Source organism: Micromys minutus (assembly GCF_963924665.1).
Source record: "Micromys minutus genome assembly, chromosome: 12".
Lineage (NCBI taxonomy): Eukaryota > Metazoa > Chordata > Mammalia > Rodentia > Muridae > Micromys > Micromys minutus.
In genome coordinates this window covers 51,120,122-51,133,485 of record NC_137981.1, presented here as the reverse complement: position 1 = coordinate 51,133,485, position 13,364 = coordinate 51,120,122, and the positions used below count along the sequence as shown (strand labels likewise).

General features: G+C 45.5%; 1 protein-coding gene across 1 annotated transcript; it reads right to left on the bottom strand.

The window, feature by feature from the left end:
- Window positions 1–8,278: 8,278 nt before the first annotated feature.
- On the bottom strand, window positions 8,279–8,563 carry LOC308428176 (ATP synthase subunit g, mitochondrial-like; the record flags this gene model as incomplete). The annotated part of the gene is made up of 1 exon (XM_080926555.1): window positions 8,279–8,563. The coding sequence occupies one exon, from the start codon at window positions 8,561–8,563 to the stop codon at window positions 8,279–8,281; it is 285 nt and encodes a 94-aa protein (XP_080782681.1).
- Window positions 8,564–13,364: the final 4,801 nt, after the last annotated feature.

Sequence of the window (13,364 nt, the reverse complement as noted above, 5' to 3'; positions counted from 1 at the left end):
GCTTTCTTGTCTATTAAAATACCCATTAGGAATGGTTGAGACCTGAGGCAGGGCCACTCTCATCTTTGATCTTCACCCCCTCCTCCCATCTCTTAGGCAGGGGGAATCATCCTGGGCCCCTACTTAACAGCCACTTGAACACTTCTGTCAACAGCTTGGGTCTGTAACATGTAAGTGACTGGAACAAAAGAACAAAGTCAGACCTTAGTGATTTCTGCCCAGAGAAAAGTCCAGAAAGCTCCTTTATAGAATACAGTATTGACAGGTTTCAAAGACCTTCTCTTTGTTTAAAGAATAAACTCAGCCAAATGGAGGGTGAAAGAGGGCCTTCCTTCCTGTCAGCCGCTCATCTGAGAAATGTCCTAGGCATAATAGTTTTGTGGAAGACCAAATTCTAGTGACCCTGACAGACAGGAAGGGGACACACTGGTGTGTGACAAAAGTTCCAAAAGGCAAAGGCTGCACCTTTGGAGTTCTCGGCAGAGGGCTGATGTTTATTGAATTATTGCGTTTGTGTTACATTGATGTATGTGAATGTGGGTGTTTGCACACACCACAGAATACACGCGGAGGTCAGAGAACAGCTTACAGGAGGAGCTGGTTCTTCCCTTCTACCAATAAAGTCTCGATGAAACTCGTGACACCAAGCATTTCTGGGCTCCTTCATCAACACTGAAAACCAAGGCCCACCTCCTCTGACAACTATGCTGGGTTATTATTTAGGGGAAAGTCCATTTTTTATACTGAGCAAATTATAAAAGCTCATAATAAGTATTTTAGGGACCATTGAGTTTGGTACCTGTCTTAGTCAAGGTTTCTATTCCTGCACAAACATCATGACCAAGAAGCAAGTTGGGGAGGAAAGGGTTTATTCAGCTTACACTTCCACACTGCTGTTCATCACCAGAGGAAGTCAGGACTGGAACTCAAGCAGGTCAGGAAGCAGGAGCTGATGCAGAGGCCATGGAGGGATGTTACTTACTGGCTTGCTTCCCCTGGCTTGCTCAGCCTGCTTTCTTATAGAATCAGGTCTACCAGCCCAGGGATGGCACCACCCACAGTGGGCTGGACCCTCCCCCTTGATCACTAGTTGAGAAAATGCCTTACAGCTGGGTCTCATGGAGGCATTTCCTCAACTGAGGCTCCTTTCTCTGTGATGACTCCAGCTTGTGTCAAGTTGACACGAAACCAGCCAGTACAGTACGTTTTCATGCTGAACCTTATCACCAGTCCAGATCCCTCAGGTTTACTGTATAAATTTCATTGTTCATCCCAGATTACCTATCCTGGCTTTGCCTGGCTTTGCCTTGTACAGGACTTGAACTCCAAGAACCAGACTTGGTGTTTTTTTGTTTTTGTTTTTGTTTTTTTTTAAAGAGTTCGTCTTCTCTACCCAGATTTTAAAAATCTACCTGGCGTTGTGAAACCTTTCATTCTGGTTGGTAGCACAGGAGAATTTTCTGAACCGTCCAGCCATTTTTCTGCCTTCACTTGAATATGCCCCCACAAAGTTCACACATTAGAAACACGACCCCTAAATAAAATGCAATTCTTGATGCTCTGCGTGACTGAAGGCTCAGAAAAATCTAACTCTAGGAAAGAAGGAACTCAGAACTTTTGAGATGGTCCCTAAAATATGTGTGGTGTGTTTTTATAATTTTCCTTAGTATAAAAGGATATATATTCCTGTAAATAATAACCCAGCAGAGTTGTAGGATGAGGGAAGGGGTCTTAGCTTTGTTTTGGTTTCACTAGAGGATAGAGCCCAGGAATACCAGACAAGCACTCCCCCATGATGTGACAAGGCCACCTCCGTATGCAGTGCTCAAATGGCCTGATACACCCCAGCCTGCTTTACAGGAGAATTGGCTTTATCTTTATGAGTGTGGTTTGTAGGGTGCTGTACAGATATATCTCCAGTTCTAAGTGGTTTGCTATCACTGAACAGAGAATTTCGGGGAGACTTTGCCTTCTTTAGAACACCTTCTCAACCTCTAGTAGTTAGCAATTTGAAAAGAAAGCATTTTCTGTACACTACCTTTCTCCCTTGTAATAAAGGACTGTCTCATGGACATGCCTATTCCCCTGTGTGGGGGACCAAACCAGATTAACCAGTGATGAACCAAGAGAAAGACATCCTCCACGGATTGAGTCTGAGAAAGGTAAATTGAGCCTGTGAGATGGCTCAGTGGGGAAAGGTGATTGCAGCCCAAGCTTGATGACCCAGCAGAGTTTGATCTCCAGAATCCATGTAAGGTGGAGAGAACCGACTCCATGACATTGTCTACTGAGATACATGTGCCATGAGACAAAAGCATGTACATACGTTCTACGCACTCTCTCTCTCTCTCTCTCACACACACACACACACACACACACACACACACACACACACACACACACACACACACACACACGAAGCGCAGCCCTGGTGATCAAAGGTGGGGGTTGGGGGTTTAGGGAAATGTTATGTAGTCCTTCCACTAGGTGGAGCTATAAAATATCTCGACCTCAGCACTGTGTTTAGATCATAGTATCTCTGTCACACAGGATTATTCCTCGCCTCTCCTGTCTTCCTCCCTCTCTGTCTCTCTATCTCTTTCTCCCCTCAGCCCATCTCATGTAATCCAACCTAATAAATCTCCTTTATTGTATATGTACACAACACACACACACAGGCACAGAGACACACGAACACTAACATAGTTTCTCTAGAGACCCCTGCTTAATAACTTCTACTTGTCTGTCTTTTAACATTACAAGCTCAAAAAACTTAATTCAGATCATGTGACTGGCCAGAAAAGAAAAAACCGCTTGACTCAGCTCTGAAATTACACTTGAAGGAAGAGCTGCCTTAGGAACACCTGTAAGGCCTACATAATGCAATTTCCTGCAGTTGCCTGAGAGGTGATATTTTAGATAATACTGAATTAAATAAAATATCTATCTAGTGGAGTGGTTGAATGACTATGTTATTTTCTTCAAGCTGGCAAACCAAAACCTTAGTAGTACCTTCTAGTTTCAACAGACCTAAGGTAAAGTCACACAATTTCACGTTTGTTGTTTCTTGGAAAGTGATTTGAGTCAATCTTTGAGACAAGTAATCACCTGGTTCTAATAAAAAAATGAAACTACTTATACCTTTTGGTGGCTCATGCCTCTCCCAGAAGTCTCCTAAACAGTTGAAAGTAAGCTTGGTGTGGCAGGTGCCCCGCTCTGGCCAGCCAAGAACTTGCTACCTAATGACCCTGTCTAAAGAGGAAGGGGAGGGGAGGTGGGAGGAGGGAGGAGGAGAGGGAGGAGGGAAGGGGGTGGAGAGCTTCTATCGCAGGGTAGAGAGCTGGTGTTTCTGAACAAGCACAGGGTAACCAGACACAGAACTGCATGTTTCCGGACATGGGTGATCTCAAGCCCTAAAGCAAGCCTAGGATCCAACTGTTATCATCCTTCTCATATTTGAGGTATAGAGTTGACATTTCAGTGAGGCACATGACTAGTGAAGGAAGGGGGGGACTTAAACCTGGGTAATGTCACCACGGCAACAGTCTCACATGCTGCACAGAAATGCCTGAAAATGACCAAAATGGAGGGGCCTGTGTATTCACCCCCAGTGTGCTATTTTGAAGGCTCTCTCTCCCTCCTTCCCTCCCTCCCTCCCTCTCTCTCAATCTCTCTCTCTCTCTCTCTCTCTCTCTCTCTCTCTCTCTTTCTCTCTCTTTTCTTCCCCTCCTCACCCCCAAATATGGGTAGCCTTCTTTTTCCCATATCCCCAGAACTATGATTTTAAGCCTTTCTAAAACTTTGAGCCAAAATAAATAATTCCTTCCTTTAGGTTGTTCTTTCAGGTATGTGGATCAGAGCTTCTGAAAGCTGCCTAACTTGGCATTAATCCTTTTGGCTTATGCTTCTTACAAGTATTGTCTCCCATTTTACAGCTCCACTTTCTTGGAGCTCAATTTTGATGGATAGGTTTTTTTTTAATTTTAATGTGGTAAAACATACCATTATTTTTGTTAGTGTTGCTTTTGGACTTGGTTTAAGAGGGGAAGACTTTCTGACTGTCCCAAGGACCTAAAAGACAGTACTAAGAGCCAGAGATATCAAAGACATCTACTTACTCATTCGACAAACAGACTGGGTGGTGAGTACTTGAAAGAACAGTGAGGAGAAAGAGAAGATCAAAAGAAAGAAAACTGGGGCCTGGTGGAGCTTACCTTCTAGTAAGAAACAAAAAGAACATGCCAGAGAGCTTAAGTCAGAGAGCAAGAGAGTCAGGAAATGGATGAAAAATTCCAGGAGAGTAGTAAGAAGTTAGCATAGGCAGTCAAGAATGTTCTTCCAGATGAAATGTTATCAAGCAAAGATTTGGAGAAGAGGGAGCCCAAGGAGACCCAAGGAAAGAGAGTTCTAGAACGAGAAAGAAAGATGTGCAGAGACCCTGGGCCAGAAGCAGATGGGGGCTTTGGAGTGTGGTGGGATTTATGCAGAAAATCAAAGCAAGCAAAGGCTGGAAAAGTGTGCAGGCAGAGAGGGTAGGAGTCGTGGGCTCTCACACCATTCTTACGAGAGATGCCAGAGCAAAGCATTCATCAGGGGAGTGACACGGCCAGACTGACATTTCAAAAGATTGACTTGGCTTTGGATATGAATGTGAGTTCTGGGACAACGGGAGACTACAAGGATCAGTATGGCCGGCCCTCGATGGGATGAGAGGGCACCGAGCAACGAGAGCCCCGGCAGATTCTGGAGGGCCTTTGAAGGCAGGGCCAACAGGGCTTGGAGTGGACCTGGGTGCTCAAGGTCAACGATTCGGGCTCAGGGAGGCTAAAAGACTGGCGGGAAGGGATGTCATTGACCACCCCATCTCTGGGTGGGTCGTGATTAAAGAGATAGATTTCTTTACTGTGGCAGAGTTTAGGGCAACAGAGGAGAGCTGTGTGAGGGCATTGTGGGTAATTGTAGAGACAGTGGGCAGAGCAGGACAGTAGTACCCCTAGCAGCTATGACTGGGGGGCCAGGGTAGGGAGCATCCCCTGTGGATCCGTCTGTCAGTTCAGGATGCCGCCACTGAACACCACAGGCTGGGTGTTAGACAGTAGGCATGTCTGTGTCGTACTTCTGGAGACTGGGAAGTCAAAGGTTAAGCTACAGGTTCGCTACGCTCTCTACCTGGTTCACTAAAGGCTGTCTTTCTCTATGTCTTACCCAACAGAGATATAGTTTGTCCCATCCCCCTTTCTCTTCTTACACAGTTGTGAGTCCCACCAGGAAGGTTTCTCCTAAAGACCCTACCCAGCCCTAATTTCATCTCTCCCCCAAAGCCCAACTTCCAGGTCCCACCCGTTGGGAATTTAAGGTTTCAAGAATTGCAGTTCCTCGTCAAGCCACATGGTGTCGCTGCTGCTTTGGTGAGCAGTGCTGTGAGGTTCGGCAGTTTCCTCTTTATCTCTCCCTTGTTCCCAGATTCTAGCAGACCAGTGGCTACTTCAAGTAACTAAACTGTATGGCTCGTTCTTGGCTACAGCACCTAGATTTCATCTGACCTCGGAAGTTAAAGGAGCCAGGGACACAGGGAAGGACAAGATGTAGAACCTCCAACCTCTTCTGTGGTGCTGAGCTGGCTCTGGGCACAGAGCAACCTCATAAATACCAGCAGCTGGAATACAAGAGCCAGACGCTGTCCTCAGCCAACCCTGAGCCACTTGGGCAAGTTTCTGACATACCTTGGAGAACCCTGGGGCTAGCTGGCCTGCAAGCCGGAACATGGACCTTGCTAGATGCCAACCCATTTCTCTTGGTAGAAAAACTCCCATGACCCCTCCCTGTTTCAACGCTGTCTCAGAGTTGGCATAAATCAGGGGTCTAGACTAATTTAAACCCGTTCATATATATAACAAAACCCTATCTAGTCAAGAAAGGTAGATAATTTAAAGCAGTTCTTATATACAACAAAACCCTATCTAGTCAAGGCAGACACACTTGGACCTGCTTTTAAGGAATAGCACCGTTTAAAAAACTGGAACCATCAAAAGCTTGACTGGCTGTTTTACAAGTTGCAAGTCTGGATGTAAAACTGCATGAAAGATCACTCACCAGTCACTTTGCATATATTAAACTCGCAAACTTTTTACTCTACCATCTTTCCCTCAGTATTAACATGAGGTTCACGCGCATGAAGCTGCCCACTTCCGGTCAGATACCTTGGTGTTTGTTCTGGTTCCGTTTTCTTGCTATAACACCATGACCAAAAGCAACTGAGAGAAGGCTTACGCTTCCAGGCCACAGCTGAGCCATGGAGAGAAGTCAGGGCAGGAACTCAAGACAGGTAGGTCAGCTTGCTATTCCATAAAGCATTGCCTCTAACCAAGGAACTCACTCAAAGCCAAAGTAGATCAGGAACCACGGAGGAATGTTGTTAGGCTTCTTGCTCAGGGCCATGCTTAGCAAGCTTCCTTATACGGTCCAGGACTACACCACCTGTCTAGGGAATGGTGCCGCCCGCTGTGGGCTGAGTCCTCCTACATCAATTAACAATCAAGACACTCCCCACAGACATGCCTGTAAGGCCAGTCTGATCTAAGCAACCCCTCGACTGAGACCCTTTTTTCAGATGACCCTAGGCTGTGTCAAGTTGACAACTGAAGCTAACCAGGACAATGTTGCACTAGTTTTCTCCTTCAGGTAAAATACTATCATTCCATCTTCATTCTGGAGCAAAAGTACGTTGGTCTCAGCTGCACATCTTATTACCCATAGCAACAGCCATGCAACTGCCTCAGGAAGGGCTGCGATGTATCCTCTAGTCCTTTTTCAGGGTATCTCTGCACACACACACAATAGACCCGCTCATCAACAGGACATTCCACAAAGAAGAAAACAGCCAGGCCTGGGGTCCCAAGTCATCCTACCACCACATGGCTCCACCTCAGTTACTTGTCTTACTATTCACAGCAAAGCCCATGTGACAGGTGCCGTAGTGGGGAAGCACACCACCCTGCACCACAGTGGGGAAACAGCCATGTCCGGATTGCTCCTGCAAATGCTGCACCCTCAGATCGTTCAGCCTCAGTCACATGCCTTACTACCCTGCAGCAAGGGCAACATAATCGCTCCTCCCAAACTCATCTTTGCCTTTCATGCCCCACGCTGGTGCATCAATCTGTGGCATTAAGTTTTCTAGAGAGACACAAACGGACGTCTATTCACCTAGATAGACCAATGGCAGTTCCATCAAAGCCCAAGTGGGTAAGCCAGTGTCTCTCTTACAGAGGACTGTAGTTACTTAAGAGAAACGTGATGGTTCCCCACCCCCAACAGCTACGTAACTGCCAAGTCTCACCCCATCATAGATGATGACCTCATGGAAGCCACATCACGGAGCTTCCTTTCAGTCAGCCTTTCATTTCTGATGTACTCCAGCATCTCCCAGCGTCACTTGCGGCTGGGGTGGGCAGAAGGAAGAAGTCAGAGCTGGAATCTCAGGGGAGGGTGCTATAACACCTCTCTTGGCTGTCACTGTATTGTTGTTTTTAATGAGTTAATCCTATCCTACAGGTGACCCAAACTGCTTGTTTATTTTGTTAGAATTGCACTTCTGCAGAAAGTCAAGGGAGAACAGTTAAAAAGTGTCACAATAGTGACAAGACTAACCGAATTATTGTAAAACAATTACTGTGGGGGTGGTGAGATTGCCCAAAGCATTTCTTCCCTGGAAACAAACATGCAACTATAGGATATTAAAAGCATTGGAGGCCACCTTAAATCGATGGTAGTTTATAATTTGGATATTAGGGGGCTTTAGTATACACAAGCAATTAAAGGAACTATGTCTGTATTAAGATTCGGTTTACTGAGTAGTAAGAAGTCTGACAAATCAACAGAAAACATAAACAATTATCTTAACAGAACATAAGATCTTGTCTTCTAAGCAAATTCTCTTTTGCAAATGTTACTAAGAACATAACAGTAGGTTTTTTAGATTTATTTTATTTTTATTTATGAGTACATTGTATCTGTCTTCAGACACACCAGAAGAGGGCATTGGCTCCCATTACAGATGGTTGTGAGTCACCATGTGGTTGCTGGGAACTGAACTCAGGACCTCAGGAAGAGTAGTCAGTGCTCTTAACCGCTGAGCCATCTCTCCAGTTGTTGATGTTGTTTCCACAGCTAGGACTTTATTCAGATCGCAGTCTCATTACTCGTGGTCCAAGAACATTCAAATAAGAACTTAAATCGGAAACTAAAGGTTAGTCTTTAAACATCATAGCCAACAATTTCACATTTGCCTATTAATCTCTCTGATATAAAACCACATCCACACCTCAGTGGCCACCAAACCATTCAGCACAGCTTCCTTAACTTTAAGGTGTCTGAAGCTACCAGTTTTAGCAAATTTTTTTTCCATGCTCTGAATAGCCTTAGGAATTTCACCAGGGGTTGGGGGAACCAGCTCAACCTTGGCGTAGTGCCAAAATGTGGCCAATTGAGGCTTCAAGTAAGCCATGGCAGCAGCCACCATCGATGGTGCCTTCTCTACAAAGTCACAAATGAACTTGGCCATGGCCTAGGGTGGAAGGTCCTCTCCAGTTTTAAGAACAATTTTCTTTTCTTTTCTATATCATAATGTAGTCAGGGGAGCAATTGCTCGTTGTTGAGAAAGGATTCAGCCACTAGAGGGCGCAGCCTCTTCAGAGGTGGCTACCTTCTCAATCACCACTGAACTAAAAGGCATCAGGTTACATTCCATGATTTGTGCTCATGGAAAACCAAATCACAGGGCTGTCCAACATGGAATATGTGACATAACTGACCACAGTCCCTTCCCCAAGGCCAGATGAGGCAGATAACCTTCACGGATAGACCTCTCCAAAGCTCCTCAAATAGATGAAGCAATCAATGTTTGCATAGTTACTTACTTCATCACCTTTTATACTAACAACGAGACCACAGGAAGATCTTCAGTCGTATGAATATAAACTTCTTCCTTCATCCTTAGGAGTCGGAGAATCAGTAGTAAAACCAACTGAAGTCATACTTTCCCTAAATGTCTCCCTTTCTATTATAGGTTTTATCTAGTCACGTGTGTAGGGCTTGCTAACCCGGACCTTCACATGAAACTATGTTTATCTAGTGCTTTACACTTACAGTGGATGGTATGTGCTGGAGAGTTCAGAGGATAACTTGTGGGAGTCAGTTCTCTCCTTCCATCATGTGGGGCTCTAACAGCAAGCATCTTTCCCCACTGAGTAGTCTTGCTGGTTCCCAATGCCTCTTCTTAATAAACTTCAGCTCTGCCCATGCAAGCTTACCCAAGGCATTCTTTACCACAGTGAAGTCAAGAATCCCATCTTTGCCTATATAAACTGGTCTTTGGAAAGAGCCCTTCAGGTGTGTGTGTGTTCCCTAGGAAAACTCTTTCATACAACAGTGAGGAGTCAAGGATTGGCCTTATCTGAACAGAGATGACAGAGAAACCAGGGAAAAGGCAAGACCTTATGTCACAAGCAGCAGTGCTGGGCTGTCCCCTACACCCAACCCCTTGCTGCTACTTTCAGAGGAAGCAAACCTCTCTCCCTTAGGAGGATCAACTTTCTCCTTTGCAAAGGAAAGGCTTTGGAGTCTGTGACCTCTAAGGTCCTTTGCTTCATGTCAGGGTCAGGATTACCAAGCCCTACACTCACATGTTTAAACAAGATCCAAGGAATGGGGGATGAACATTGTTGAAAAGGACATAATACCATTCCTGGCTCCGAGGTTCATACTAGGAGCAGGTCACAGTGAGTCGCCATAGGAAGCCAGGAAAAAAAAATCACTGGGACATGAAAAGCCACTCCTCGGAATCTGCACCAGAGTACAAAACCTTAACCTCAACTGATAAGATCAAAATTGCCAACAAAAATAGTGCTTGCTTTCCCTACAAACATCCAAAAAGGATGTTAAAAGCAATAAACTGAGCTTATTCAGGGCCAGACATTTGCCATGTTGAGTTTAACTGTATTATATCCCTAATCTAAATGATGGAGCTCATGAAGACACCTCACAGTTTCATTATTAAAGGAGACTTCTTAAAAGATGCATCTATTTAACTTTATGAGTTTGAATATTTTATCCATGTATTTATTATATGCATCACATGCCTACCTGGCACCTATGGAGATCAGAAGAGGGCATCTGATGCTTTGGAACCGTAGTTACAAGTGGCTGTGAGTCACTGTGTGGGTGTTAGGAACTGAACCTGGATCCTCTGTGAGAGCAGCAAGTACCCTTAACTACCGAGCTGTCTCCCTAGCCCCAGGACATTTTTTTCAGATAAGCAAAGTAAGCTGGATGGAGTTCCTGCCCTGACTTCCCCAATAACGAGGTATATATATTTTCTACTCAGTTATTAATCTCAATTTCAAAATTATTTTAAATTATTGGTCTTGGCCTGTGTGGGTGTGGACATGAGTGTGGGTTGCTATGGAGATCAGAGGCATTGGATCCCCCAGAAGCTATAGTTGCAGAAGGTTGTGAACCGCTTACCGTGGGTGCTTAGAACCGCACTGGGGTCCTCTGAAAGAGCAGTGAAGAGCTGCGGGTGCTCAGGCTTCTCTGGGAAGACAGTGACTGATGGTGGAGGAGATAAGGAAGGCAGTGACTGATGGTGGAGGCTACAGTGGGGTTGGCAGTGGCTCCTGCTGAGGGACAAGAAGCAGCTATGGTAGTGTGTTGGGCAAATGGAAAAGTGATGATAAGTCTGGAAACTTTTCTAAGTGGACTGAGCAACTATGAAAAACTCTTGGGACGATTCCACCGAAGGGTACTTCTAGAAAGGTATAGCACCTGGGGAATTTGGGGATGACTGAAGGCCACCTCACTATCCGTACCATCTCTTCCTGGCCAGAGTGGCTGGACTTTCTGTTTCTATGACCCAGGAAAGGAGCCTTCAGATCTTACTGAGCTGCATGAGCCTCCTACTCCTGACTTGCAGTTTCCTTTCTGTTGTTACTTTGATAAAATATCCTAAGTGAAAGCAAGTATTGGAAGGAAGGGCTTATTTCCGTCTCTAGGATATAGTCCATCGTTGGGGAAGTCAGGGCAGGAACTCCATCCAGCAAGAGCTTGAAGCGGAAACCATAGGAGAAAAAGCTGTTTGCTGGGTTGCTCAAAGGTTTGTGCTTGGCTAGCTTTCTTACACAGCCCAGCACTTCCTGCCTAGGGAATGCCGCCCATGGTGGACGGCTGTGTCTTCCTAAACCAGACGATAACCCACCAGTGGTTATGAGTCTCTAGTATACTACCCCAAGGGAAAAAGAAGTTCCTTTTTTGATGGATCACGGTGTGATCAATAGCAGTTCGTCCCCATTCTTCCTTCCCGACGTGCCGCTCCCCATCCCGAGGGTCTGTGACCTCCCCGGTATCAGGTTTTATCCTGGCTTACAGTACCAGATTTGAAGTCCCTCCTGTGGAGTCTCAAATGCAGTCAAAAAGCTGCTGGTTTTAGTCATTATAATCATGCCACGCCTGTGCAAGCAGGCAGAGCTTACCTGTAACACGCAGGACTATTGCATGCCACTCTCCCAAGCAGCCCACAGAACACTTGCATGGAACACCTTGAAGCCCTAGCTTTCTTTCCCCATGTCCTGTAACTAAAGAATAGGGCCTCTGTATCCATAGGGCCTTCCTGTCAGGTTCTGGTATGCAACCAACAGCAGTAAACATACCCTTCATGCTTTGTGGGGTCTCAAAGGCCTCCCTGGCCAAGTATAGAAGTAACCCATTTCTGGTACTTGGGTTTTTTTATCTAACAACTTTACAACCACTGGAGTCTCTGTTCTAGCTTGAGCTGGGAAACCTCCTCTACTGAAGCGCTTTAGTTTTCTTTATATCAGTATTAAGTTGATTGTGTGTTTGAATGTTTGTTCATGGTATGCACATGTGGGTGCAGGTGCCAGTGGAGGCCAGAGGAATCCCCTAGAGCTGGAATTACAGATGATTGTGAGCTGGGGGGAGTCGGGGAGAACCGAACTCCAGTCTTCCAAGAGAACTGTGAGCATTGTTTCCTGATCAGTCCTGTCTCCAGCCCCCCTGTTAACGTTTTAATAACCCATTCTTTACCCCCTCCCCCAATTAATCCAGTACTAGGATGATTATAAGGTATGTGGGGAAACCATTTCCGCCCAGTTCTGCACATCAGGATTTGTGAGACATCCAAGTCATTGTCAGTTCCCTGTGGGTCTCCATACTTACCATTCAGCTGGGTGACACCCGTGCTGGTGGCTTTACCTCTTGCTCACTTGCACAGAAATGCTTGTACTAGATGCGGGCATGTTTGCATCCCACACTGATGGGCATAGCCCCCATACAGTCTGTTTGCCAGTCTCCTTTGCAGCAAGTTGAGTTATGTATGTGTCACTTTCAGAACTGTGGTCCCTGCTGGAGTCATGGGACACATGACCATGTAGCCCATCTTACAATGGTCTTAGCTGGTTCAAACACCTCGACACGGTTTGTCCTGATTCCACACAGAACCCAACTTTATCAAATTAGACAGAGGATGGACACCTTAGGTAAGGTAGGATATGGAAATCCATCATTATCCCAGGGGTCCAAATATACCTGAGGTCCCTTTACAGAAACGAGCTGTTATAGAGTTTTAAAGTGACTTGGCCAGGTATCATATTAGCTTACTGTATTAGCGTGCTTTTGAGAACTTTACAACTGTGCCTGGGCTTTACAATTGTGTGGATTCCACATTCTCATTCTTTTAGGTGAGCTTGGATGTCCCCCAATCCAAAAAAAAGGTCTATTTTGTTTTTTTAAAAATTCAACATTCAAGCATCTGCTCCTTTAGCAATGGGGAACCAAGCTGAGAATGAGACCAACAGAGGGGAGGGGACACAGCATCAGCACCCCTAACTCTCAAGACCATGTGTCAAACTCCTGAACGTTAGACTTTAGCTTATCTGTAAGACACTCAGAAGGTAGCATTATGTATGTTATGTTTACTGAAGACAACACCTACGTTATAAGGAGACATGGAAGACTCAAGCTGGTACTGAGCTGTAGCCATGTTTCTGCCCACCACATAACCGATCACCCTGATGCTGGTTTCTCTACCCTCGAATGTTGTTTCAATCCGGACCCAGCATTGTAGTGTCTGTCTCCTGTGTCAAGTTTGTATAAACAATTCTTACCATTTACTCTTTGCCCTATCAATAAAAGCTGGCTGGGCAAAAGAGAGAATAGGGAGAAATTTTTACCAGTGTGGGAAAAGAGAGGGAGGGATGGGGGAGGGAAGGGTGGAGGAGGGAGAGGGGAGGGGAGAGGGGGGAGTAAGAGGAGAGGGGGAGGGAGAGGAGGGAGGGAGAAGAGGGGGAAGG